We start from the raw sequence: 27671 nt of genomic DNA, 5'->3' as shown, positions 1-27671 counted from the left end.
CTTTCACTAGATCAAAGCTCAGCTGTACATGAGGCACAGTGGGACTGGGCAGTGCTCAGCCAAAGGCACTGCAGCTCCTAGTGACAGGTCGCTATACTTCAGGAGCCCTGAAAGTGACACAGCGTAACCCCATCTGCTGAGCATGGAGTTAAGACAGAAAGATCCTCTGCTGCCAAGAGACTGCCCACTTCTTCCCTCCCTGTCAGGAGGGTGTCCCCTACCATTAGCTCTGCTTCAGGTACCAGGTGCTCAGGGTGCTAGCACAGGAGGCCTGGTCAGCTCCCCCTCCTGAATGGATTCTGTTCATATCACTCATGAGACGATGCCATGCCACCAAGGTCACCAGCCCAAGCCACCCAACAATGATGTGAAAACCCTGCTTTCAAAATCAATTCTGACTCCCAAGTTGCTAAGAAGCTACCTCTCCAGGTGGCCCCTTCCCTGCACCAGCACCAAATCCCAGCTCCTCCCCAGAACAAGGGTCATCTTGGGGGTGCCATCTGTGTCCCCTCTACTGATCTGACCTGTCTTCTTCCACCACCTGCCACTGGAGAATCAGACCTGCCACCGCCCCTGCCACCAGCCTGAGGGAGCACCCTCTGCTGCCCAGCCCCTTCTGGTTCCCCCCCCCCCTCGGTCAAAGCCCTCACCACCTCTCCCAGAAAATACCAGCAGCTCAACCCCTAGACAAAATCACTTCCTCTTTAATTGCTGTTGAAGAAGATTCACACCACCTGCCTCGGAAGAGATGAAAGGGGCTTTCCCCTCTGCCCCCCACCCCTCTCCCCTCCTCAATTACCTGGTCCTTTGCAAAATAGTTTAGCCGAGAGAGAAAAATAAAATAAAATAAAAAGACCGGAAACCACTGACACAGACGGCCCACGGGCTGGGTGGATTGAGGAGGCGGGGCAGGGCCAGGCGGGTCCACTCCACCTCGCCCCTTTTGTGGGGGGGTTGCGGTAGGGGGCCTGGAAATCCTCCCAGCCACCTCACATCTCCGTAGCCCTGGCTGGGAGGGGTCATGGGGTCGAGGGAGGGGTCCGGAGTTGCTCCAGGAGGGAGGGGGGCTGGACGGGAGAACAGCGGGAGAGGGGTCCCACGGCAGGGGTGCCCCCACCTCACATCACCACGGGCACTGCACAGTCACAGGGACGCAGTCACGGTCACAGACACAACCCAAGAGCACCCCCACCCCACCCCACCCCACCCCACCCCCGGCTTCCCCTACACTGACACGCCCTCCCCAAGCCCCCTGCCCACCCCTGCCCCCTCGAAGGGGAGCAAAGCAATAAATTACAAGGCCCCTCCCCAGTCCCCGTAGCCCACTCTTGCTCCACCCTTCCTTCCCTCCCAAGATAGCGTGCAGGAGGGACCCAGGCTCTGGCTGCCCCGGCCTCTCGGCTTCAGTCCGTGGGGGGCGCGTGGGCGAGTCCTGATTTCCACTCCTCATGGTCCCTTTCACGGAAAGGGTTGGGGACCCCCTGCCCCCAGGGGCAGCAGGGGTCCTGCCCCTCGCTGCCCTTCCTCCTTCACCTGGCAGTGAGATGAACGTGGAAGGGGCTGGGTCCCCCAGACCGGCCCCGGGTCCGAGGCTGGCCCTGCCCCGTGCCCGCCCCTCCCCGCGCGCGGCGTGGCCCCAGGAGCCAGCCTGGGTGGGCGCCCCCGCCGGCCGGAGCGCGGGGCCTCCTCCCGCCGCCAGGGGGCGCCCGCAGCCTGGCCCCTCCGCACACAGCAGCGGGTCGCCCAGCGCGGGTCGCAATCCGTGAGGGCACAGTGGACTGGACGTGCAGAGCTGGGGTCTCCATGCTCGTCGGGGAGAGGGAGGTGAGTTTGTGTCTCCGGGGAGGCGTGGAGGGGGGAAGGAGTGCTCCCGTGGGGTGGGGTGCGGTGTAGACTGGAGAGGTGAGTGGGTGCATCTGTCCCGCGGTCCGCCGGGTGTGGTGGTGCCCGGCCCGTGTGGGTGTGGGGGTGGCCCCCGCTGGGCAACTATACCAGCGCGATGGGGGCGTCGGCGCGGCCCACGCTGGCGGCGCTGCTCCGGCGGCGGGGGCTGGGCGTGGCGGCGATGCTGGGGGTGGTGGCGGCACTGGGGGTGGTGGCCGCGCTGCCGCCCTCGCCCGGGCAGCCGTGCTGCAGCAGGATGTCGGCGCACAGCTGGCTGCCCGCCTGGCGGGCGTAGAAGAGCGCGGTGCGGCCCTGCGCGTCGCGAGCCGACACGTCGGCGCCGTTCTGCTCGCGAGGGAGAAAAGGCAGTCAGCGCGTGGCCACGCCCCTCGTGAGACCGCGCCCACCGAAGCCACGGCCCTCCGGGCCACGCCCCCAGCCCTAACCTCCCCCCTCGCGCGCTCACGTACCCACAGCAGCAGCTGCGTGATGACGACGTGGGCGAGCTCGGCCGCCAGGTGCAGCGGGGAGCGGAGCTGCGGGTCCTCCACGCTGGTGTCTAGCGGCCCGTGTCGCGCGTGGGCCAGAAGGAGGAGGACGGCGGCCACGTCCTGGGCCTGCACCGCAGCCCACAGCTGGAGACCCAGCGGCTCCTCGGCGGCGCCCAGCGGGGCCAGGAACAGCAGCTGCTCGTACTTGGCACGGATCCACGACTCGCGCTCCTCCCTGCGAGGGCCGGGAGCCACCGCAATGAGCACCACCGCCGACCCCAGGGTGGGGACTGCAGCCTCGCCCTCCCCCGCACCTGTCCCCCCACACCCACCGCGAAGAGTCCCGCGTGGGCTTGGCGCGGCCTCGCGTGTCACTCTCCCACACGCGGTTGGCCATGTCGTTGCCAATGGCCGTCAGCACCAGGGTCAGCTCCCGCGGCCAGTCGTCCAAGTCGAGCGAGCGAACGCGGGACAGGTGTGTGCCCAGGTTGCGGTGAATGCCGGAACACTCGATGCAGATGAGCGCACCCAGGTTCAGGCTGGCCCACGTGGGGTCTGGGGATGGAGGAGAAAAGTCGGTTCCCCGGGCCCGCAATCTGAGCACCCAGCTCCCGGGACCCACCCTGCCGCCCAGGCCCCTCTGCTGCCCCCTAGCGCTCACTGGGGGCCCCGCAGTCCACGCAGGTGGAGTTGCCCTTGGCGTTCCGGATCGCCTGGATGGCCACGGCTTCGCTTTGGCTGTCTGTGCGCAGCTGTAGAAAGGCTTGGGGTTAGTGGTGACTCTCCCCCACAGTCCGCCTCTGGGCTCCTAAGACAAACAGTTCTCCTTACCCCACCTCACCCCCTCCTGACCCATTACCTTGACCTTGCTGCTCTCACAGCACTGCAGACTGGCTAGGATCTGGCTCTCAATGGCTTGGACCCAGGCATCCCGCTCCTCAAAACTGGCCGCCTCAAAGTGCCAGGTCTGGCCAGTACTGGACACAATTAGGAACTCGAAGTTTTCCTCTGGGTGGGTTGATGGGATGGGGTCATGAGGGACAAAGTTCAAAGCAGACTGCCTTCCACAAACCCTTCCTTCCTCCCTCATGGCCCTCCCAACCGCCCAGGGAGGAGGGTGGGGTGGACGGACGGGGTGGGGAAGCAGGGGGCAGGAGAGCAGGAAGCCCGAGCACATGCAGGGGGAAGCAGGGACACCCCCACCCCTCTGCACCCCAGCTCAGCGCCCCTCCCGGCTCCCCGCTTGTTACCTGCTTTATAAATATTTCTTAAACTACCAAAGGATTTTAGTTTCCACATTTTGCGCTTGGCTGGTTTCCCGAAGCGAAGGAGATAGAGACAGAATGGACAGAACAGAGAAAGAGACCAAGATAGGAGGAGAAAAGGAGAGACAGATGGAGAGATGGGGAGAGATAGTGACAAAGTGTGCCAGAGACAAAGCAGGACAGACAGATGGGGAGAGAAAGCAGAACTAAAGTCAGTGGCCCCGGAGCAGAGTAGAGCAGAAGCCAAGAGCTATGAGAATAGGCGGGTGGGGAACCTGGGTGTGCCGCCCAGCAGACAGCAGGGCCAGCAGGAGCCGCTCATTGTGACCAATGAGGAGCTGGGTCTCTGGGAGGAGAAGGCATGGTCAGTGAACATGAGCCACAGGGACAGAAACAGGGCCATGGACCTGGAAGTGGGGCCCCCAGGTTCAGGGCTTGGCATGGGCACCTGGGGAGGGTCACTGGCAGTAGGCATGCAGACCACTGTGATCAAGGGCTGTTGGGGATTTTGTTATCACTGGAAGGCATTGCAAGCCAGGAAGGACTAGCTGGTCACAGCTGCTGAGGACTCGGGGGGGGGGGGGGGGGACCAGTCAAGAGACTTGAGTCACTGGGGGAGATGTCAGGATGCAAGGGTTGAGGGCAGGAACTAGACTGTAGGATCATTAGGGAGGAAGCAGGAGCTACAGACTGATGGTGGTTGTTGACTAATGGGGACTGGAGACTATTGGGATAAGAGACATTGGCTGGGGAGTGGGAGGAAGAGTGGGCACTGATCTGTTTCACTAAATTATGGGTACTCAGCTCAGGCCTTTTCCTCCTGGTGCAGGAGCTAGGCCAGGGGCCTAGAGTAGGGGGTGAGGGTACAAAGTGGAAAAAGAACTGTTTCCCCACCCAGAGCCTCACCTTCAGCTTGTCCAGCTGAGCCTTCAGTCTTAGAAGGTGTTGTCAATTTTTTCCTCCTCTGCTTCTTCACCATGGGAGAAGGAGGGGGTTCCCGACTCAGGGGGCTCAGGTCTCCAGACGGGGTACAATCTTAGGGAAAGGGGACACAACTGCCTTAGACACCCCTTCAACACATTCCCTGCTTGCTCATTAGCTATGTCCTGCTCTCGGCATTTTAGGCCTCTCGCCCTCAGCTGTTTATCTCCAGGAGGTGTCCCTGGATCATTCCTGGGAGGCAGGCAGGTAAGTGACTTAAATTCACTTGCACTCAGGTCCTGGTCCTGCCACTTACTGACCTGGAGATTTTGAGCAAATCACTTAATCTTCTGAGCCTCGGTTTCCTATCCACCAAAATGAAGATATTCTTGACCTGACTGCTGTTATAATGTTATGCGCTCATTTTTTTTTGGGGGGGGGAAGCTCACACACTTATGATCTCACCACTCCTGGACTGATTATTATTTTCTCCTTAGGCAGAGACAGAGAAGGAGAAACACCAGAGTCCCAGAGGCCCCCTAGCGCCATGACACTCTCATGTGGTGCCACAGTTTGAACCTGGACCAGGGGCATGGAAAGGTTCACACCCTACATATTGAACCATCCTCCACCCCTGTACTTGCTATTGTTTTTTTTCCCCCAGTACAGACAATAAGAGAGTAAAGGGGAGAGAGTCAGGCAGTAGCACAGCAGGTTAACTGCACGTGGCGCAAAGCGCAAGGACCTGCGTCAGGATCCCAGTTCGAGCCCCTGGCTCCCCACCTGCAGGGGAGTCGCTTCACAGGCGGTGAAGCAGTTCTGCAGATGTCTTTCTCTCCCTCTCTGTCTTTCCCTTTTCTCTCCATTTCTCTCTTTCCTATCCAACAACGATGCCATCAAGAACAACAATAACAGCTACAACAATAAAACAAGGGCAACAAAAGGAAAAAAAAAATTTTTAATTTTAATATATATATATATATATATATATATATATATATATATATAGAGAGAGAGAGAGAGAGAGAGGGAATCAGGCAGTAGAGCAGTGGGTTAAGTGCACGTGGTGCCAAGCACAAGGACCAGCATAAGGATCCCGGTTTGAGCCCCCGGCTCCCCACTTCACAGGTGGTAAAGCAGGTCTGCAGGTGTCTGTCTTTCCCCCTCTGTCTTCCCCTTTTCTCTCCATTTCTCTCTGTCCTATCCAACAATGACGACATCAACAATAATAACTACAACAACAATAAAAACAAGGGCAACAAAAGGGAATAAATAAATAAATAAATGTTAATAAAAAAGAGGGGTGGGGGTGGGGGAGACAGCATAATTTATGCAAACAGACTCTCATGCCTGAGGCTCCTAAGTCCCAGGTTCAATCCCCCACACCACCATAAGCCTGAGCTGAGCAGTGCTCTGGTGTTTCTCTCTCTCTCTCCGCATCTCTCTCAAAAATAAAATTAATAATAAAAAAAAAAATTTAAAAAAAAAGAGGGTTGGGGGTCGGGCAGTAGCGCAGTGGGTTAAAGTGCATGTGGCGTGAAGCGCAAAGACCAGCATAAGGATCCCGGTTCGAGCCCCAAGCTCCCCAGCTGCAGGGTAGTTGCTTCACAGGCGGTAAAGTAGGTCTGCAGGTGTCTTTCTCTTCCCCTCTCTTGTCTTCCCCTCCTCTCTAGGTTTCTCTCTGTCCTGTCCAACAACGAATGACATCAACAACAATAATGACCACAAGGCTACAACAACAAGGGCAACAAAAGGAGGGAAAAAGGCCTCCAGGAGCAGTGGCTTCATGGTGCTGCACTGAGCCCCAGCAAAAAAAAAAAAGAGGGTGAAGGGGCCAGGCAGTGGTGCACCTGGTTAAGCACACACACTACTGTGTGCAAGGACCTGGGATCAAGCTCTTGGTCCCCCTGGTAAAGCAGGGCTGAAAGTGTTTCTCGTCTCTCTCCCTTCCCTGTCAAGTTCTCTCTGCCTCTAGCTAATAATAAATAAAATAAGAGAGTGAAAGAGACCACACACCAATGCTTTCTTCAGTGTGGTGGGGGCCAAGTGTGAACATGGGTCATGCACATGGCAGAGCAGTTCACTGTCCAAGTGAGCTATTTCACCAGCTGACTGGCTTTTTATTATTATTATTCACCAGAGCCCTGGCCCTGCTCAGCTCTGACTTATGGTGGTGCCCAGGACTGACCATGGGACCTCAGAGTTTCAGGCATTAACATCTTTCTGCATAATCATCATGCTATCTCCCCAGCTTTTTTTTTTTTTTTTGCTATTTTTAATATGTATACTCCAAAAATATTAATAGATGGTTGGCTATGTGCTGGCCAGTGCTCTCCACTTTTTGTTTTGCTGTTTTCCTTTTCTTTTTACCAGAACTTCTGGTGGTGCTGGGGATTAAACCTAGGAACTTTGGTGCCTCAGGCATGAAAGGCTTTTGCATAACCATTGTGCTATCTCACCAGCCCTCTCAGCTAGTTTTAAGCCCTGAAGCAACCTTTGAGGTGGAAATTATTATTTTATCCACTTTACACACGACAGCCCTCAGCACAGAGGTGTAAAGGGACTTCTCCAAAGTGACAGGTCAGGATACAAGTTCAGGCAGCTCAGCCTTAGAAGCCACTCATCGTGACCACTGTGTGGCAGAGCTTGGTGCCTGGCACACAGAAGAGACTGGTGTCCACCCACATGTTGCACTTACCTGGTGTCCCAAAGCAAAAGGAGACAGAGACAGAATGGACAGCAGAACAGAGAAAGAAACCATTTGAAAATGAATGGTGGGTCCTCACTAACCTGTGCTGAGGGCTCGGGCCAAATTCCGGTCTGGCTTCAGCAGGTGCTTGGATGTCTGATCCGGTGGTGGCTGCAGGGAGCTGGGGCTAGGGCTGGGACTCGGGGTGGGAGTGGTGGCTTCTGTGAGAAGATAAAACCAGGGAGTTTGGCTGTAGTGCAGCAGGTTAAGCGCATGTAGTGCAAAGTGTAAGGATCCCGGTTCAAGCCCCCAGCTCCCCACCTGCAGGGGAGTCGCTTCACAGGTGGTGAAGCAGGTCTGCAGGTATCTGTCTTTCTCTCCCCTCTCTGTCTTCCTCTCCTCTCTCCATTTCTCTCTGTCTTATCCAACAATGATGACATTAATAACTACAACAATAAAACAACAAAGGCAACAAAAGGAAAAGTAAATAAATATTTTTTTAAAAAGAAGAGGGAGTCGGGTGATAGCGCAGCAGGTTAAGCGCATGTGGCACAAAGCGCAAGGACCTACCTGTGCAAAAATCCCGGTTCGAGCCCCCGGCTCCCCACCTGCAGGGGAGTCGCTTCACAGGCGGTGAAGCAGGTCTGCAGGTGTCTATCTTTCTCTCCCCCTCGCTGTCTTCCCCTCCTCTCTCCATTTCTCTCTGTCCTATCCATCAATGATGACATCAATAACAACAACAATAACTACAACAACAATGAAAAACAAGGGCAACAAGGGAAAAATAAATATACAAAAAATTTAAAAAAAGAAGATAAAACCTCAGTGAGCCACTTGTCTCTGGGTCTCATTCCTTTCCCCCCCCTTTTTTTTAAATTATCTTTTCTTATTGGATAGAGATAGCCAGAAATCGTGAAGGTATGGAGAGACAGAGAGGGAGACAGAGACAGAGACACCTGCAGCACTGCTTCACCATTTGTGAAGTTCTCCCCTGCAGGTGGAAACTGGGGACTTGAACCCAGATCCTGTGCATTGTAACTGTGTGCTCAACCAGGTGCACCACCATTCGGCCCCATCCTATTACTTTTATGCTGTCTCTGTATGACTTGCCTTGCTGCTTATCCAATCCCAGCTCTCTTTCCCCGTTCCCTTCTACTACCCCCTCTCCTTCTCCCCACTCCTGGCCCCTCTCTTACCTCTTTGTCATGATCCCCTACCGCCTGCCCACTCACCTGGGCCTTCCCCCATCTGGACAGTGCTCATGTCCTTGACCAGTCCGTTGATGCTGGCTGAGGGGCCAAAAGCAGAGATGGCTCGTGGGGGTCGTTTGCCAGGGACTTTAACTGTTGTTCGTAGCAAGTCCATTTCTTTGCCGTGGGTACTGTGGATGTAATCCTGAAGAACACGGGTTTAGAGTCATGGGGAGGTCTGGCCCCTTGGTGGAGTGGGAAGTAGTGAACTCGGGCTAGAGGGGCTGGCGAGCAAGTTCTGGAAGTTGACTGGGTTGGGATGAGCCTCCAGGAAATAGAACCACCAGTCCTTATTCAGCACTGCCTCCCCCAGAAAGCACTCCCTGAATGCCAGGCTGGGTACAGGGCTAGCCTCCATGCCTTCCCACTGGATTTCTTTTTCTTCCTTGTTTCCTTCCTTCCTTTGATACCAGAACCCTGTTCAGCTCTTGCTTATGGTGGTACCAACTGGAGATTGAACCTGGGACCTTGAAGCCTCAGATGTGAAAGTCTTTTGCATAACCATTATGCTCTTTCCCCAGCCCCCACTGGATTTCAGGTTCCTGTCCATCTCCAGCATGGCACTGGGTGAGTAGTGCCAGTACATGCTTGCTTAACCTTAAAAGAACGGGACTAGGACTTCCTAGAAATGGTGCTATTTGTCAAAGGCACAAACTGGAGAGCTGGGAGGGCCCCCAAAAGCAGCCAGTGCAGCCCAGCCTGTCTTTGCCACTCACATTGATGCTGGGGTGGTAGAGGAGGAAGCCATTGCTGGACAGGGTCACGTATTTCTTCTTCCATTCTTTGTTCAAGGAGTTGCCACTGCGCTTTAGTAAGAAGCTCTGAAGTGTGGGAAGAGACATGTGGAAGACAGGCCAGTTGAGTCTGGTTGTCCGCACATGGGACTGGGAGGTAGTGCATCCAGTCGAGCACACGTTACCATGTGAGATACCCAGGTTCACACTCCTATCCCCATCTGCAGGGATTGGGGGGGGGGAGCTCACAAGCAGTGAAACTGTGCTGTAGGCGTCTTTCTTTCTCTCTCTACCTTCCCCACAAGCAGTAGATTCATTGTGCAGGCACCGAGCCCCACTGGTAAACCAGCTGCCCACAGCCTGCCCCGGCTTGTTCACCTGCTTGATAGGGATGGCTCGCCCGCTCCCCGTCGTCTCTCCCCTACTGTCCAAACTCCGCTTCTCAGAATCACTGCCCCGACGATTCTGAAATGGTTATTTGCATCAGTTGGGGGGGGGGGGTTCTAGGAATACAGTGGTGAAAGCACAGGCAAAACAGATGAAGAAGAACCAAACAGGAGTACAAGGAGCAGAAAAGATGGGCAGGTAGTGGGGATGGAAGGTGGGGAGTCAGCATGTCCAGTACCGCAAAGAGACTAGTCCTGCGCTTGGCTACTCGGTGAAGAGAGCCCGGGGTGCTCAGTCCAGCTACAGCTGCTGCCTCCGCTCGGAGCTCCCGGTGACCAACATTGGGTGAAGACGGGAGGGAAGAGGAGTAGTCGCTAGTGTGGCCACCGTTACTAGTCTAGGGAAGATGGAGGAGTCACTGGACCTGTGGAGATGCTCCCACCTTGTCACCAAGCTAGCTATGAGAAAGCCCCAGATCTCACTAGGTATTTGTATATCGTTAATGATACATCTCTTTACTAACACTGTCAGCGTTGCCATAGTGACTTGGGTTTTGAAGACTGACTTCCCTGATGTCGTGCCATACAATTTTCCTGACAACCTTGGGAAGACTGGGTTACTTGCTCAAGGCCACTACAAGTGGCATTTCCTGGCTGCTGAACGCTCAGTGCATTTGTTACATATGGGGCTGGCTGCCATTTCTATCTACTACGCCCTGCCCCCAACCACGTGGGTACTCTTGTCCTGTGCTCAGCAGCAGCACCTTGCATAGCCCCAGCCACACTGAGGGCCCTGAAACACCAACTCACTTGGCCAGCTACAGGTGTGGAAGCAGCTGAGTGGCTTGGAGAGCTTGGCAGGGACTTGCAGGCAGCCAGGAGTTGTTGCTGTTTGCGAAGAGTCACCACCTTCTGGGCCACTGAGGAGAGGAGGGGAGGGAAGAGGGAATGAGCAGGGCAGATGCTCCAGACCTTCCTTAGGTACCCAACTTTGAGAAGGACTGGGAGGGGGGCTGGGTGGTGGCACAACTGGTTGAGCCCACACATGTTACAGTTTGTAAGGACCCAGGTTCAAGTCCCCAGCCCCCACCTGCAGGGGGAAAGCTTTGCAAGTAGTGAAGCAGGTCTGCAGGAGTCTCTCTCTCTCTCTCTCTCTCTCTCCCTCTCCCTCTCCCTCTGTCTGTCTCCTCCTACCTTCTCAGTTCCTGACTGTCTCTATCCAATAAATAAATTTTTAAAATATGCCAGAGGGTAGATAGCATAATGGTTACTTAAACAGACTGTCATGCCTGAGGCTCCAAAGTCCCAGGTTCAATCCCCTGCACCACCATAAGCTAGAGCTGAGCAGTGCTCTGGTGAAAAAAAAAATTAGAAAAATAAATAAGTAAATAAAGTAAAAGCTTTAAGAAAAAAAGATGTGGTCCGGGAGGTGGCTCAGTGGATGAAGTGTTGGATTCTCAAGCATGAGGTCCTGAGTTCAAGCCCTGGTATCACATGTACCAGAGTGATGTCTGGTTCTTTCTTTCTCTCTCTCTCCTTCTATCTTCATGAATAAATAAATAAAATCTTTAAAAAAAAAAAACTTGGGAGTCAGGCGGTAGCACAGCGGGTTAAGCACAGGTGGCACTAAGCACAAGGACCAGTGTAAGGATCCTGGTTCGAGCCCCTGGCTCCCCACCTGCAGGGGAATCGCTTCACAAGCGGTGAAACAGGACTGCAGGTGTCTTATCTTTCTCTTCCCTTCTTTGTCTTCCCCTCCTCTCTCCATTTCTCTCTGTCCTATCCAACAACAACGAGATCAACAACAACTACAACAATAAAACAACAAGGGCAACAAAAGGGAATAAATAAGTAAATAAATATTAAAAAAATTAAAAAACTTTAAGAAAGAGAGAAAGACCCAGGAGGTAACACAGGCCCCAGTTTCCTCACCACTGTGGCCTTTGTGTAACCTGCAATCTTGCCAGCTCTCCCAGCCCCGAAAGACTTGATGCCTTTAGTAGCTTGCTTGCTTCCTTCCTTTCTCTTTTCCTTCCTCTTTTCCTTTTTCCTTTTCACCATGTTTTTTTTTTCATTTATTCATTTATGTTATTATTATATCATCATGGTTTTGTGGAAACTGCCCACCTAAGTAATTCCACTACCTCTGGTGAGCCGTTTATTTATTTTTTCAGGTAGACGGTGAAAGAGAGCAGGAGACACCACAGTACTGTTCCACTATTCATGAAACTTCCCCTTTGTTATGGAGCTTTCCTGTTGCAGCCAGGAGCTCGAACCCAGGTCCTTGTGCATGGTAAAGTGTGTGGCCCACCAGGTGAATTCTCCCTTCCAGAGAGGCTCATTTCCCATCACTCCCAGAGAGGCCTGACTGCCTGGCCTCAAAGGAAATCCCAGGCCCTGAGCTCCCTCTTCCCCACACATGCCAGGCAGGGCTGACACTCACCCTCCTGGAAGACCCGGTCCACGTTGAGCCCATAGGTTGCACAAGTCTCATAGTAGCTGCAGCGCTTCATATCTGCACACAGAGCCCGGGCACGCGCATCGCCTACCACCCGGGGGGAGGAAGCACTGATCCTGTCTGGGGGGGCGCAGGAAAGGCACAGGATCGAATAAGGAATCTTTCCTTACTTTATTGGCTTTCCTTTCCCTTGTGTTCCTGTTCTAGGCAGGGCCTACTGAGCAACAAAGGTGAGAGAACAGTCCTCTGTGGATAAGCATTTCCTGGGCTGCTGGGCCCAGCTCCTCTGCCCAGCTGCAGAATGATTAGCTGAGTGAAGTGTAGGGGCATGTGTGCACTCGTGTGTGTGTGTGTGTGTGTGTGTGTGTGTGTGTGTGCGTGTGTGTGTGTGTGTGTTCAAAGAATAGCCTAAAGCAGGGGATGTGCTTTGTCATTTGTACAACCCAGGTTTGAACACTAGCACTGTATGGGAGTGCCATGGAACCAGGGGATGCACCAGTGCGGTAGTGTCTGTCCCTCTTTCTGTCTCCCTGTGGGAACACAAAAAGCTGTCCTGGCCAGGGGAGATAGCATAATGGTTACGCAAAAAAAAAAAAAAAAAAATTTTCGAATTCTCAAACTCAACCCCTAGTACCACCATAAAACAGAGTTGAGCAGAGCATATGTCCACGTGTATCCATAAACTAGGGCAAAATACATACCTGAAAGCAAAAGCACACAACAGTCTGCAGTGAGTCAGTATACAGTTTCTAATGAAAGAGTATCTAATTAGACTCTGATACCCTCCTCACCTACTTCCTATTACAGTTCTCTCACTCACTCCAAATCTAACCTTAGCAAAGCAAGGACTGAAAAAGTTGAATAAGGGCAAGAGACTGGCATACTTTAATGATGATTCTTTAGTCACTATCAGGCCACCCCATCAGCTGAGGCCCTATTCAGGGAGTCCTGAGATTCCCAAACAGACATGATGGGCCTAGACCTCAAATAAATCCCTCTCTCCGTTGTTACTGGTCATATCTATTAGGAACAACACAATAGACCCCTTTGTGGGCTCCCCATAGGACCTTACCCACAACCTGGATCAACAACGGTAGAGAACGTTCCATCCTCCAAAGGGAGGATGGACAACATACTTACTCTATGCTACACCTGAGGAAGATGGGTCCTGATATTGGGGCAGCTTGGAATGTTCCTACTCATGACCACAGAATGTGAGCTCAGATCTACAGGGATGCAGAGGTCACATAGGCTCCTAAGCTGAATATGGGCCCCAGATCACATCAAATCAATGGGATTTACAGTCAACAATATTTATACCCCTTTCCCATATTAGGGAACTACTCTCTTCCCTGATGCAGCTTTCTGATTCTTTTCCCAGCCATGACATCATCTCCCCAGACAATAACTTGGATCTACCTGCATATCAGATTTCAGGCTCAGGGAAGAAAAAAAAGAAAGAAATCAAACAAACAAAAAAACTAGTATATCTACAGGCCCTTTGGAATATAACTAAACTAGGCCTACTAGCTATCTACAAAATGGAGGACCCCCCCAACTCTTCATCTGCACTATTCCAGCCTTTAGGTTCATGATTGGTCAACAATTTGTTTGGCTTTGTATGTTAATTCTCTTTTCAGCCACCAGGTGCCAGATGCTAGCATGATGTCCACCAGACTTCCCTAGACAGACAACCCCACCAATGTGTCCTGGAGCTCTGCTTCCCCACAGCCCCACCCTACTAGGGAAAGAGAGAGACAGGCTGGGAGTATGGATCGACCTGTCAATGCCCATGTTCAGCAGGGAAGCAATTACAGAAGCCAGACCTTCCACCTTCTGCATCCTACAATGACCTTGGGTCCATATTCCCAGAGGGTTACAGAATAGAAAAGCTATCAGGGGCGGGGTTGGGAATTCTGGTAGTGGGAATTGTATGGAGTTGTACCCCTCTTATCCTATAGTTGTGTCAATGTTTCCTTTTTATAAATAAAATAAAATAAAATAAAATAGCAAGGGGTCGGGTGGTAGCACAGCAGGTTAAGCACACATGGCACAAGGTGCAGGAATCTGTGCAGGGATCCTGGTTCGAGCCCCCCACTTTCCACCTGTAGGAGGGTCACCTCACAGGCAACAAGTGGTGAAGCAGGTCTGCAGGTGTCTTTCTTTCCCACTCTCTGTCTTCCCCTCCTTTCCCCATTTCTCTCTGTCCTATCCTACAACGACAACAACAATAATGACGACAACAACAAGGGTAACAAGGGCAACAAAATGGGAAAAATGGCCTCCAGGAGCAGTGAATTTGTACTGCAGGCACCGAGCCCCAGCAATAACCCTGGAGGGAAAAAAAAATGAGGAGTCGGGCGATAGCGCAGTGGGTTAAGCACAGGTCCTTGCAAAGTGCAAGGACCGGCTTAAGGATCCTGGTTTGAGCCCCCGGCTCCCCACTTGCAGGGGAGTCACTCTGCAAGCGGTGAAGTGGGTTTGCAGGTGTCTATCTTTCTCTTCCCCTCTCTGTCTTCCCCTCCTCTCTCCATTTCTCTCTGTCCTATCCAACAACGACATCAACAACAATAATAACAACAAGGGCAACAATGGGAATAAAGAAAGAAAGAATTTTTAAAAAATTAATAAAACTAAAAAATAAAAATAGAAGCAGGGGGCAGGTGGTGGTGCATCTGGTTAAGTGCACACACCACAGTGCACAAGAACCCAGGTTCAAGTCCCTGGTCCCCACCTGCAGGGGGGAAGCTTCAAAAGTGGTGAAGCAGGGCTGTAGGTGTCTCTGTCTCTCTCCCTTTCTATCTCCCCCTTCCCTCTCAATTTCTCTCTATATCTATACAATAATAAATAAAATAGAAAAAAATTAAAAGACCACTCTATAATCCCCTGTGTAATACCGATCACTATCAGATGTTTAAAAAAATGAATAAAAGAACATTAAAAAGCAGTCCTGATGGTCCAGGAGGTAGTGTAGTAGGTAAAGCATTAGACTGTCAAGTCAGAGGCCCCAAGTTTGATCCCAAGTTTGGTCCAAGTTTGATCACATGTGCTGTTGCTCAGGTTCTCTCCCTCAAATAAATGAACAAATGTTTTGTTTAATATTTAAAAGGAAAAGAGCAGTCCTGAAAGCCTGGGAGGATAAGCCTGTGCAGTGGATAAGGTATTGGACTCTCAAACATGCGTTCCTGAGATCAATCCCTAACATTGCATGTACCAGAGTGATGCTCTGGAGTTCTCTTGCTCTCATAAATAAATATTTAAGGGGAGCTGGGCGGTGGCGCAGCGGGTTAAGCAAGGACCTGGTAAGGATCCCAGTTCAAGCCCCCGGCTCCCCATCTGCAGGGGGTTCGCTTCACAGGCGGTGAAGCAGGTCTATCTGTGGTGTCTGTCTTTCTCTCCCCTTCTGTCTTCCCCTCCTCTTTCAGTTTCTCTCTGTCCTATCCAACAACAACAACAACAGCAACAACAAAAACAACAACAACAATAAACAACAAGGGCAACAAAAAGGGGAATTTTTTAAAAAATTTAAATCAAAATAAATATTTAAATAAAGTAAGTACTCAGCCTTGGAGTCGTGAAATCATGCAAGTGTAAGGTTCCAGCTCCAAAAGAAAAAGAAAAGAAAAGAAAAAAGAGGCATAATCCTGAGGTGAGTGGGGTTTTCTAACAGAATCTGGAATGAGTGGGATTCATGAGTACCAACCACCCTGCTCTGAACGCTGAGCTGAGTGAAAGAACACCTGGTGTGTGAACCAGCTGGAGTGGAGAAATGCCCCTGTAACAGGTGGACTGTTCTCTCTACAGTGAGAGACCAAGAGGGGAGCAACAGGTAAAGGCAACCACCTGCGGGAGAGGCACCCACAAGCAGTCCTGCCAGCTGGACTCAGGTGGGAGCTGAGAAAACTTCTCCTGTTCGAGAGACTGCAGGCCTCAGAATCATCTCTTAGAGAATTAAAAAGCTTTGGGCTGTTTCCCTGTCATTTCCTTTGTGTTTTCTCTTTTGCTTTTAGATAAGTTCCCTTCAGAGATGTGTTGGGTAGCCCAGTTGGTGGTGATGTGGATAAAGCATTGGAGTCATAAGCATGAGGTCCTGGGTTCAGTTCCTGGCATCAGATGTTCTAGAGTGACACTCTGGTTTTCTCCATCCCTCCCTCGAATCATGAATTTATACTTTTAAAAAAAAATTAAGGGGAAGCAATTACAGAAGCCAGACCTTCTACCTTCTGCAACCCTCAACGACCCTGGGTCCATGCTCCCAGAGGGATAGAGAATGGGAAAGCTACCATGGGAGGGGGTGGGTTATGGGGATTGGGTGGTGGGAATTGTGTGGAGTTGTACCCCTCCTACCTTATGCTTTTGTTCACTAATCCTTTCTTAAATAAAAAATTTAAAAAAAAAATTAAAAGAGATGTGTCAGCCTGACCCAACTATAGCAAGGGAAAGGTGGGAAAAACTCCATCCACACCAAAACCCATGATGTTCCTAGTAGCCCTTGCTGGTGGCATTGGGGAATGACTGAGAACTCCAGACAGGTGACATCTCTAGAGAGAAAAGGAGGCTGCCGTTCCTACTGTCCCTTCCTCCCTGCAGAGTCCTCATCCTCCACTCACACTACAGGGAATTTGTGCTTGCTCTGTTTATTCATGAGAGAGATAGATCCTAGAACAAGATGGCAGAGGAGGACCTAAAGGGAGTTAGATCGTTATGTGGAAAACCAAGAAACGTTACACGTGTACAAACTACTGTATTTTACTGTTGACTATAAATCATTAATCCCCCCAATAAAGAAAAGGAAGAATGGTCTGGGAGATGGGACAGTAGACTCTCAAGCATGAGGTCCCAATCCTTGGCAGCACATGTTCCAGACTGATGCCTAGTTCTTTCTCTCTCCTCCTATCTTTCTCATTGACAAATAAAGTCTCAAAAAAAGGGGGGGGAGGAGAAAAGAAAAAAAAAAGGAGAAAGCAAAAGAAAACCAGACATCACTCTGGTACTTGCATGTGCTGCTGGGGATTGTACTTATGACCTTAAGCTTGTAAGTCATGTTTCCTGGAACATGATAACAGAGGAGGACCAAGTGAAGATTAAATTGATATGTGGAAAACTCAGAAATATTACACATGTACAAACTACTGTATTTTACTGTCCACTGTAAACCATGAATCCCCCAAAAAATAAAAAAAGAAAACTAAGTCCAATGCTCTATCCACTGAGCTACCTCCTGGACCACTGTGCTTGCTTTAACACTGCTATGTTTGAAGAGCAAGTCTAGAAGGCTACTAGGGCCCAAGTGACCAAGTGGCCTTGCTGATCTGTCACCCTGGTTGGGCAATGTCCCCATGGCCATCTCAAGGATTCTCCTGAAGCAGTGTTTCCCCAGCCCCTCCTTACCTTGTGTCCCCACCAGTGCCAGTGCCAGGCCTCCTCGGCCCTCCCCCCGAAGGGAGCTCAGCTGCCCATGGAGACGGCTCACAGCCTGGAAACTGCTCTCATCCTCTAGGCTGAAGACCAAGATGACAGCATCTGCCCAGCCTGAGAACTTGCGGAAAGTGAGAAAGAAGATGGAGGGTCAGACAAGACCACCCACCCTTCAGGATGCCATCCAAATAGGGAGGAGGGGTACCCCAGCCAGCCTACCCCCTCCTTGCCCTCCCACCTCACCTTGGCATCAGGTGCTCCAGCTTCCTCTCGGATCAGCACCAGATGAGTCTGTCCGTCCACCAACATCTCTTTCTTGTACTGCTCACCTATCCAGAAGGGTCAGGAGCAACAGTGGGTCAGAAGTCACCAAACTTCCCCACATGGCCTGAACTGTAGTTTCGGTGGCTTCCTCCTTTCCTCTGGTCTCCACACCTACCTAGTCATTGATCTTGAAACCCCATCCCCTTCCTTAACTTGCTGTGGCTCTGGGAACTTACTCTCTGTCTTCTCCAGCACCTGGTATGACCCAGTCAGGAATCGGTGAATGAGGGACGACTTCCCACTCCTGGTATCTCCCAGAACACCCTAAGGAGAGATTATGGGATATAAGAGAAAGTGAGTGGGATGCAGAGAATGACAACATTAAATCATCCAAGGAGGGTCCTACAGACTGAGTGACAGTCAGAAGACAGATGCAGGAGGATTGAGCCATGAGTGTGGCAAAAAAAAAGGGGGGGGCAGGTGGTGGCGCACCTGGTTGAGCACACGTTACTGTGCTCAAGGATCCGGGTTCAAGCCCCCAGTACATACCTGCAGGGGGAAAGCTTCACGAGTGGTGAAGCAGGGCTGTAGGTGCCTCTCTGCCTTTCCTCTTCTCTACCTCCCCCTTCCTCTCAATTTCTGGCTGTCTCTAATAAAGGTAATTAAAACAAATTTTTAATGACCCTCCCCCAAGCTCAAAGACCACAAACTGAAGAATGTCAACAGGGGGCTGGATGGTGGCCAACCCAGTTGAGTGCACCCATTACCATACACAAGGACCCAGGTTCAAGCCCCAGGCCCCCACCCTCAGGGGGAAAGTCGATGAGTGGTGAAGCAGTGCTGCAGGTCTCTCTCTATATATCCACTCTCACTCAATTTCTGTCTTACCAAATAAAAATAAGTTAAAAAGCAAAAGATTTATCTTCTAAAAAAATGTCAACAACTACTACCAGCTTTTGTTTGTGTGTTATTTAGAAAGCACAATGTATGTGTGTGTGAGATGTCACAGCCCCGGGCACTATGTGGAATGTTTTACTCAGGCCTAGGAAATGAAGCATGAAAAGAAAGGGGAAATGCTATAAACAAACAACCTGGAATAGGATATGGAAAAGAGGAAAAACAGAGACCAGAGAAGAAAAAGTTTTGTGAGGATACATTCTCAACCGGGATGGTGCTAAGTAAGAAGGTGGAATCTCAGAACTGGAACTAGTTTCCATTCTCTCAGGAAGAGAGGATGAGAGGCAGAGGGGAGGGTGCGGTACACAGTGGGTGTGAAGTCAACCTTTACATGGTCAAGGGCACCGAGCTGGTTACCTACCAGGCGCAGTTCAGGAATAGATCGGCTTAAAGTCCATTCCTGGCTATTGACCACAGCCTCTGTAAAGGAAGAGTAACGGTAAGAGAGGGTGCTCCAGGCCTGAGGACTCCAAGCCTCAGCCAGTCCTTCTCCTTTTGCAGCTTCCCTTAACCCCCAGGATTCCACCTGGGCTGGAGAGCAGTGTGGAGCAGCTAAGTCTGAGAGTGGTCCCCAGTCCTTCCATCCTAACTGCTCTCCCCACAGCTGTTGCTGCCTCTCAGTGGTTGCTTAGCAACAGAGCCAGCAAGACAAAAATACTTCAGTTGGCAACTCCCTTAAAGCACATCCCCAAACGTAGTTCCCTGCCCCAGACCAGGGGACCAGAGCTCTGACAGAGGCGGGCTTCCCCCTCTGGGCTGAGATTAGAAGCGGGTCCCCAACAAGATGGGTTCTCAGGGCAGATGCCAGGAGGAGAGGTTGGGGCCAAGAAGGCAATGAATGGGCCTTCTTTAATCTCCATCTTACTGGACAGAAACAGAGGTGAGAGTTTGTCCTCCCCTTTTTCAAGGTCAATGGCAGCCCGGTGGTCCAGACTCTCCCAAGGCCAAGGAAAGGAGTTTGAAGGTTTCTGTGCAAGCCTCCACCCCTGCCCGTCCCCACACTAGCACCTTCTATAAGAACCTTGGGGAAGGGCTCGGTCCCGCAGCGAGAGCAGCCACAGGCGAGGGTGGGGTGCTGGGGAGGGAAGGATGCTCCTTCCGCCCGCGGGTCCAGCCCCCGCTCCTGACACTGGCCGGACGTTCCCGGGGCGCCGCAGCTGCGGCGGGAACTCTGGGATCCGGAGCCATCTGCTCCCACCCGCTCCAGAGCCAAACCCCGGGGGCCGCCCCCGCTCCTGGACCCGCCTCCCCGCCAGGAGTGCGAGCCGAACCAAGCTCCCCAGCCGTTCAGGGCCCACCTCGGAAGAACACTGCTGTCTCTGTACCTCTCCCGCCCCTGCCCAAGTCTGGGGTGGCGGGGGGGGGGGGGGGAGAGGGAGAAGGGGAAGAATTGCCTTTGCAGCAGTTACGCTCCCCCCCCCCGTGTCACTCCGGGTTCGCCCCCTGGGGGTTCCAAAGCTGCTGGGGCGGGGGAGTGAGGCTGCCTCTCCGCCCCCTCTGTTCAGTCAAGTGCTCAGCACGTCCCAGCCCCACGCACTCCCTTGCAGCCAGCCCGCCCTCGGTGATGGAAAATATCCCTGCTGCCTCTCTAGGCTGCTCTCAGCCCGCGGCAACAGGACCTGTTCCTGGCTCCTGCCCCCTGCCCCAGGTGCTCAGGGGGCAACTGAGACTCCTTCCTGCACTTCACCTCCACCTCCACAGTGTCCTGCTCCCAGAGTCCAGCAGAGACTCAGGTGGGGGTATAGGGCCTCTTAGGGAGCAATTTCCTACACTTACTCTGAGCAAGGCCATGATTTCCCTTGAAAGCTCTGAGGCTTTCTGGGTGCATCTAAAAACAAGTCACCACTCCTGTCGCACAACGGAGCTCCTCAGCTCCCTTCAAGACCTCCAGTTCTTTGCCCCAGTCTTGTGCAGAGCCTGGTACACCACCAGAGAAGCCCCCTACTTCCATCCCTCATTCAACTCACCCACCCCAACCAGAACATCCCGGGTGCCCTCCCCTTCCTAGTCTCGGGCCGCGAGCGGCCCTACTCACTAGGGGAAGCACGGAGCTCTGCGCCCAGCAGCTCCCTGGACCCGCTGCCAGAAGATAGGCCCTGGGGTCCGGGTGGGGGCCCGGAGCCAGGAGGCCCCCCTGTGCTCTTGGTGAAGATGCCGCTGATAAACTTGAGCATCTTGCGATCTCGAGTAGACGCTCGGCCCCCCTCCCGGCCCCGTTTCAGCCCGGGAGCTGGAGGTTCCAGAGTGATTGGAGGCCCTGTGGGCTGCCCGGAGGCGGTGGTAACAGCAGCGGCTGGAGCCGTGGTGACTGGGATGGTTAGCGGCGGAGGAGAGCCGGCAGGCGGTCCCGGGTGCAAGTCACTGTTGTCCAAGGTCTTGCTCTTGCCTTTCCGAGGGGACAGCTTCCCTCGGCTTCCGGATCCAGCCCCGACCCCACCAGAGGTCGCGGCTGCCGCCCCTCCTCCGCCGGCGGCGGCTGCAGTCCCGGCGCCGCTCTTTGACCCCTTCACCCTCGGTTTGCCCTCGCTCTCGGGCCATGACAGGCGGCTGCCCGCGCCCTTGGCCCCGGCCTTGGCGCCGCTCGTGGTCACGGTCTTGCAAGGTTTGGGCGCCGGCGGGGGCGGCGCCACCTTGAGCCTACGGCTGCCGGTGCCGGGATGCGGGGACGACGAGCCCGGGACGCCGCCGCCCGCCCGGCCTTCGGGCTCCGGCCCCCCCCAGCTCGGGCTGCTGAGCAGGGGGCGCCGGGAGGTGTGGGCGCCCCCAGGCTTGGGGTCGGGGCTCAGCCCCCCGGAGAGCGGGGGTCCTGGAGGCGCGGCCCAGAGGGACAGGCGGCGGCCGGGCGCGGGGGACACCGGGCGGGCCGGGCTGGCCGGCGCGGGGGACAGGCCGGGGGGCTCCGCGCCCCCCGCGCCCGCGCTGCTCGTGCTGATCCACAACGCATCCTGCCGGTGGAAGAGCCGCTCGTGCCGCTTCTTGCCCGGCTCCTCCGCGCCCCGGGGGCTGCCAGGCTCCCCCGGCTCCGCGCCCCTGGTCCCCGACGGGGAGGGCGGCGGCGGCGGCACCGACTCGAGCTTGACGAGGGTCAGCGAGATGAGGTAGGTCGTTGTCCGGCGCTGAAGCGCGCCCGCGCCCCGGCTCATGGGGCCCCGAGACCCCCGAGCTGGGGAGCGCAGGGGACGCCCCCGGACTGCCTCAGGGGGGCCCGGCCATGGGGCTGCCCTGCTCGCCGCCCCCAGCCCCCGGCCCCCGCTGAGCCCCCGGCCCGGCTCCCCTGTCGCCGCCGCCTCCGCCGCCTCCGCCGCCGCCCCCCTCCCATCACACGGGGCGCCCCCTCCCCATGCTCCCCGCCCTGCGCCCCCACCCCGCAGGAACCCCGGGACCTTGGTGCTGCTCCACGGAGGCGCGGCGGGCCGTGCGCCCCGGTCTGGGTGGGGGCGCTGAGGTGGGCGGGGGCGGCGGGAAGGACAGCGGCTGGGGGGCAGAGAGGGAAGAGCGAGGGAAGGGGAGCAGGAGAGGGGAACTGGAGGCTGGGGGAGAAGAGCCGGGGCGGGGGACGGAGACTCGGGGGCTGGGAGCCGCTGGTGGGGGGGTCGGAGAGGGGTCTGGAGAAGGGAGGGGAGCTCTAGGGGCTGGTCGTGCGGAGGATTCGCAGGGGCGCGGGGAGGATGCTGGGGATGGAGATGCGGGCGCCCGCGGGGGAGGAAGGAGGGAAGCCGAAGGGGGTGGGAACCCGCGGGGCTGGGGGCTGGGAGGGGAGGGGAGGGGCGTGAGATCGGGGCGAAGGGTCCTAGGGGCTCGTCGGGGCTCGGCTGGGTCCGGATGCGCGCAGTGTCCGGGCGCTCCCCTCACATTGAGGCGGAGGCGGCCCCCCGGCCCCCCCCCCCAACCACCACCCTATGCCCCCCCCCCACCTTCTCTCCACCAGCTCGGCTGTCTGCGAGGGCGGCGCAAAATCCAGGACTGGATTTCCCTCCCAAAGCCCGGGCTGGATTTCCCGGAGCTTGGATTCACCTGCTCCAGCAGCTGAGCCCCTTCTCCTAGCTCGTCGTGGGTAGGGAGCGCGACTGCTGAGGGTGGCACTTAGAACAAGGGTGAAACTCAGTTTCTGGGTGCATAGCCCGCGGTGAGAACGAGGCAGATTCGGGGATACTGCCAGTTTGGGGGATATTGAAGTGAGGACGTGGGAAGCCCCGAAATCTCTTTCTCAGGACCCCTCTCCTCCCCAGTTACTGGGAAGTGAACATCTCCCCAGGATCCAGCCTCTTGCCCCACTTCAACCCCCAAAGCAATATATATATGGAAGGGTCCCCGACCTGAGCCTGGCTGTCCCAAAGTGAACTTGGAAAGTGTTCCCTTGAGATGGAGACCAAAGTGGAACTTAGCAGAGTTGAAGGGGGGGGGGGGTCAGGAGTGAAATCTGGTGGCCCTAGGAACTCTGGCAGAAAAATGAGTCAAAGGTTCTTGCTCTAGGTGGAATAGTGGTGTACAGAGTGGTGTACCCCCATACCAAAATGCATCTGGTTTCCATAGCAACTGAAGCTCCAAGAGTGCCTGAGAAGCAGGGTTGAGTGAAAGGAGAAATCAGTGCGCCTGGGGCGGGGGCACCAGGAGGTTCTGAATTAGTGGAAGCACCCCTATCATCTCATCTCTGATTACCCACATTTTAGATATTTAGCCACCCCACCCCCAATACAAAGACTTCATTTGGTTGAGACAGTGGGAGTCAGCCTCTTTGGGGTTCTAGTTCAGTCTCTGAGGTTGTCAGGTGGGGGTCTCTTAGAAGGTTAAAGAGCATCTAGAGTGAATGGAGAACGTCTGCTCTGTGTCCTCCAGGCCTCTAAGAACCCTGGAGCTGAAGGCTCATTATCCTCCAGTCCAGAGAAAAGGATAAAAGAGTGAGGCCACTAGGGGGAGGGGGGAGCTTGAGACCTAGCAGGGGTGAGATGGGAATTGGAGAAGGCCTCTCTCTAAGTCCTTGAAGACCCCTCCCCCCAAAATTGGGGAGTCTGAGCAGCGTTCCCCTAATTTGGCATCCCACCCTCCTGACGCAGCCAGACTATAATAAGTGCTGTCGTGGGCGGCTGGCTCTTGGAGGCAGGAGCCAGCAGCATGCTCGGCCTGGTAGGGGTTGAGGGAGGGTGAAGTCAGGATGCTGAGTGCCCCTTTGTTCTTTGGAGACCTGCCCCCAGGCTCCCCAAGATCTCATGTGGAGGTCAGCATTTCCCACCCTCAAGTCAGGATCCAGAAATGCCTATCTGTTAATGCTTTCTTTCCACGATGACCTCAGTCTTCCATTAGGTTTGACGGTAACAAGAGTCCTAACACATAGGAGAGAAGTGGAACAAAGTACTTAAAAAGAGTGCAGGTGGGGGCCAGGCAGTGGCTCACATGGTTAAGAGTGCACACATGATAATGTGCAAGGACTGAGATTCAAGTCCCTGGTTCTCACCTGAAGCAGGTCTGCTGGTGTCTCTCTGTCTCTTTCCCTCTCGATATCCCCCCTACTCAAATACTCTCTGTCTCTATCTAATTAATCAGTTAATTTTTTTTAAATGTCTAAAAAAAATTCAGGCATATCAGAGTTTTCAACCTCTACCTTTCACCTACCTTTCCTCTACCTAGTCTAAACCTTTCCTTTCCTTTCTTATTGCTACAGGGGTGGGGCTTACAATCCCTCCCTTGAGTCGCTTCACGACCTTAAAGCTGGTCTACAGGTGTCTATCTTTCTCTCCCCCTCTCTGTCTTCTCCTCCTCTCTCCATTTCTCTCTGTCCTATCCAATAACAACAACAATAACTACAGCAATAAAACAACAAGGGCCCAAAAAGGGTGATAGAAGACCTAGTGGGGGGGGGTGTATTGTTATATGGAAAACTGGGAAATGTTATGCATGTAGAAACTGTTGTATTTACTGTTGAATGTAAAGTAATTTCTTTATTCCCCAATAAAGAAATTTTAGAAAAACAAGGGCAACAAAAGGGAATGAATAAATAAAATAAATATTAAAGAAAAAAAGAATCCCTCCCTTGGAGGCCTCCTGGGCCACGTCCCCAGGTCTGCCTTTCTTTCTTTCTTTCTTTTTTTAATCTTTAAAAAAAAATTTTTAATATTTATTTATTCCATTTTGTTGCCCTTGTTGTTTTATTTTTGTAATTATTCTTATTGTCATTGTTGTTGGATATGACAGAAAGAAATAGAGACAGGAGGGGAATACAGAGAGGGGGAAAGAAAGACAGACACCTATAGACCTGCTTTACCACCTGTGAAGTGATTCCCATACAGGTGGGGAGCCAGGGGCTTGAACCAGGATCTTTGTGCCCATCCTTGAGCTTTGCACCACCTGTGCTTAACCCGATGTACTACTGCCCGACTCCCCTCCAGGCCTGCCTTTCTAACCTCTAAGGCTGTGGAGGCAAGTGTCATCTCTGTAGCTCTTAGCAAAGGGGAAGGAAAGAGAACAGGTGAGTTATCAATAGTTGCTCAGAAAGACAATAGAAAGGGAATCAGAGGGACCAGGCAGTGGCATACCTGGTTAAGTGCACACATTACAGTGCACAAGGACCCTGGTTCAAGCTCCTGACCCCCACCTGGAGAGGGAAAACTTCATGAGTGGTGAAGCAGGGCTGCAGGTGTTTCTCTGTCTCTCTCCTCTATATTTCCGTCTCCCCTCTCAATTTGTCTCTATTTCTATCCAATAATAAATATATAAATAAAATATTTTTTAAAAAGGGGAATCAAGGGAGTCGGGCTGTAGCACAGCGGGTTAAGCGCAGGTGGCGCAAAGCACAAGGACTGGTATAAGGATCCCGGTTCGAGCCCCGGCTCCCCACCTGCAGGGGAATCGCTTCACAGGCGGTGAAGCAGGTCTGCAGGTGTCTATCTTTCTCTCCTCCTCTCTGTCTTCCCCTCCTCTCTCCATTTCTCTCTGTCCTATCCAACAACGACAACAATAATAACTACAACAATAAAACAACAAGGGCAACAAAGGGAATAAATAAATAAAATAAATATTAAAAAAGGGGGGGAATCAGGGAGTTGGGCGGTAGCGCAGCGGGTTAAGCGCACATGGCACAAAGCACAAGGACTGGCATAAGGATCCCAGTTCGAGCCCCGGCTCCCCACCTGCAGGGGCTCCCTTCACAAGCGGTGAAGCAGATCTGCAGGTGTCTATCTTTCTCTCCCCCTCTCTGTCTTCCCCTCCTCTCTCCATTTCTCTCTGTCCTATCCAACAACAGTGATGTCAACAACAATAACTACAACAGTAAAAACAACAAGGGCAACCAAAAGGGAATGGATAAATAAATATTCTATTTATTTATTTATTTTTTAAAGGGGGGAATCAAACTGCTCCTAGAAACCCCCCCAAAAAATGTTTGCAAGTTACGTTCTGATAGCTTTTACCATAAGAGGTATGACAGGAATGACCCCTGACAGAAATAACTACAAACTACATATGTACTCATTCGGGCTCTCTCTTCCTCTATCCCCCCCCACACACACACACACAAGTACACATGCAGGTAGGTAGCTGTGAATGGAGAGGTTGGAAGAGACCGGGGGATGACAGAGGATGTGCTTAGCCCAGTCATCTTTCATGAGCCAAGTAACAGACTTGGTTAACTCTGCCACCTCAAGGGTTAGTGAGAGCAGGTCGGAGATAACCTCCAGTCCCACCAGCTCCTTAGCTATGAAGCTCTGTGAATTCTGTTCTGCCAGGGCCCCGCCACAAGATTGAAGACCAGGGTGGGCAGGAGGATGTGGCGGATGGTGTTGCCATGGCAGCACTTCCTCCCTGTGTTGTCATCACTTGCTCTAATGGCACTAAGGAGGTAGAGCGGAAGGGGGGGGTAGAAGACAGGAACAGGCGCATGGGGAGGAGAGAGGACAGAGATACATCCCTGGGAGTCTCTGTTCTTCAGCAGAGCAGAGCATGCTGCATGAGTGCTAGCGTCTGTGCCTGGGAGCCTGGGAGGCTTGACCTGGCATACTTGTGTGTGTGTGTGTGTGTGTGTGTGTGTGTGTGTGTGTGTGTGTGTGTGTTTTCTCTACAGCTGGAGAACAAAAGGTCACTGACCCTTCATGGGTCCTGGGAATGGACACATCATTCAGTCCCAGAACCTCCTGCCCCAGACTGCTTCCTGCCCAAGACTACCCAGGCAGGGTTCCAGTCTACTGTGGGCCTGTCAAGGCCAGACTCTCCCCATCCCCATATTCACTCCCTTCTCCACTGCCAAGAAGGTCATCTCAGCAGTGACTTGCATTTTGATTCCCTAGGAGAAGGGTAAGAGTTGGGGAAATGGGAGGAGTGACACCTCACATGTCTTGTTCCATCCTTTCTAAATGCATCCTTCCCTTAAATCCCAGCTCCATGTTGGACACCAGGAAGTAGTTGGTAGGGAAGAGAGTCATGGCCATGCAAACCATTCTATGCCATTTCTAGTTCCTGATAAACACAGGCTAGGAGCTAACCTTTCTCTTACCTCGTATGCTGTCCAGTGAGGCCTGGATGCTGTCCTGAAGTTCAGGGTCACTCACCCTTTCTGTCAGCTTCCTGAGGCGGCTGAGAGCCTGTTTGGCCACCTCATGTCGTCTGACTTCTGCTCTCACTGCAGCTATAGCCAACTGCCTCTGGGCAAGCATGTTGCCCAGGCCTGTCTTGTTAGGCTAGTGGCCACCTCCAGTGCTGAAGTCCATGGCTCCCACAGCCCACAAACCTCAGAAGGCCCCTTCTGCTGTGCCCCAGAACTTCCCGCCCCTACCCGCCCTTCCGTCTGTCGGGCCTCACTTCCTGACTGGTGAGTTTCAAACCCACAGCCTGAGACAGCACTACCTCCTGCACCTTCCACCCCCTCTAGCGTTGGTCCATGGGTTCTGCCAGCTGCCTTCTAACAGAATGCCCAGTCAGGTGCATGGAGAGATCTTAACAAGCATCCCAGGGCCTCCAGTGGGAGG

General features: G+C 53.5%; 1 protein-coding gene and 1 long non-coding RNA gene across 5 annotated transcripts; one reads left to right on the top strand and one right to left on the bottom strand.

Annotated features, from left to right (window-relative positions):
* Positions 1 to 684: 684 nt before the first annotated feature.
* AGAP2 (ArfGAP with GTPase domain, ankyrin repeat and PH domain 2) lies at positions 685 to 27451 on the bottom strand. Of its 4 annotated transcripts, none has more exons than XM_060195028.1 (19): positions 27200 to 27430; positions 19079 to 19137; positions 17997 to 18084; positions 17740 to 17825; positions 17470 to 17617; positions 12064 to 12198; positions 10431 to 10540; positions 9860 to 10018; positions 9613 to 9699; positions 9217 to 9321; positions 8483 to 8645; positions 7352 to 7471; positions 4547 to 4675; positions 3626 to 3685; positions 3235 to 3383; positions 3037 to 3127; positions 2708 to 2930; positions 2355 to 2610; positions 685 to 2229 (listed from the first exon to the last, which is right to left on the bottom strand). In XM_060195028.1, exons 1-19 carry the CDS (start codon positions 27357 to 27359, stop codon positions 1987 to 1989), a joined length of 2571 nt encoding a protein of 856 aa, XP_060051011.1. In that variant the 5' UTR covers positions 27360 to 27430; the 3' UTR covers positions 685 to 1986. The 4 variants fall into 4 exon arrangements, with proteins under 4 accessions (XP_060051011.1, XP_007516729.1, XP_007516732.1 ...); XM_007516667.3 differs by lacking the exon at positions 27200 to 27430 and adding an exon at positions 20753 to 22564; XM_007516670.3 differs by lacking the exon at positions 3626 to 3685 and having other exon boundaries at positions 27200 to 27451.
* On the top strand, positions 2747 to 4959 carry LOC132539482 (uncharacterized). Its single transcript, XR_009550800.1, has 2 exons — positions 2747 to 2850; positions 4858 to 4959. It is a non-coding gene; the product is annotated as an uncharacterized LOC132539482 (long non-coding RNA).
* Positions 27452 to 27671: the final 220 nt, after the last annotated feature.

The sequence above is a fragment of the Erinaceus europaeus genome, chromosome 7, assembly GCF_950295315.1.
Source record: "Erinaceus europaeus chromosome 7, mEriEur2.1, whole genome shotgun sequence".
NCBI classification, from domain to species: domain Eukaryota; kingdom Metazoa; phylum Chordata; class Mammalia; order Eulipotyphla; family Erinaceidae; genus Erinaceus; species Erinaceus europaeus.
Note: the sequence above shows the minus strand (reverse complement) of the source record. Positions and strands in the feature narration are given on the sequence as shown.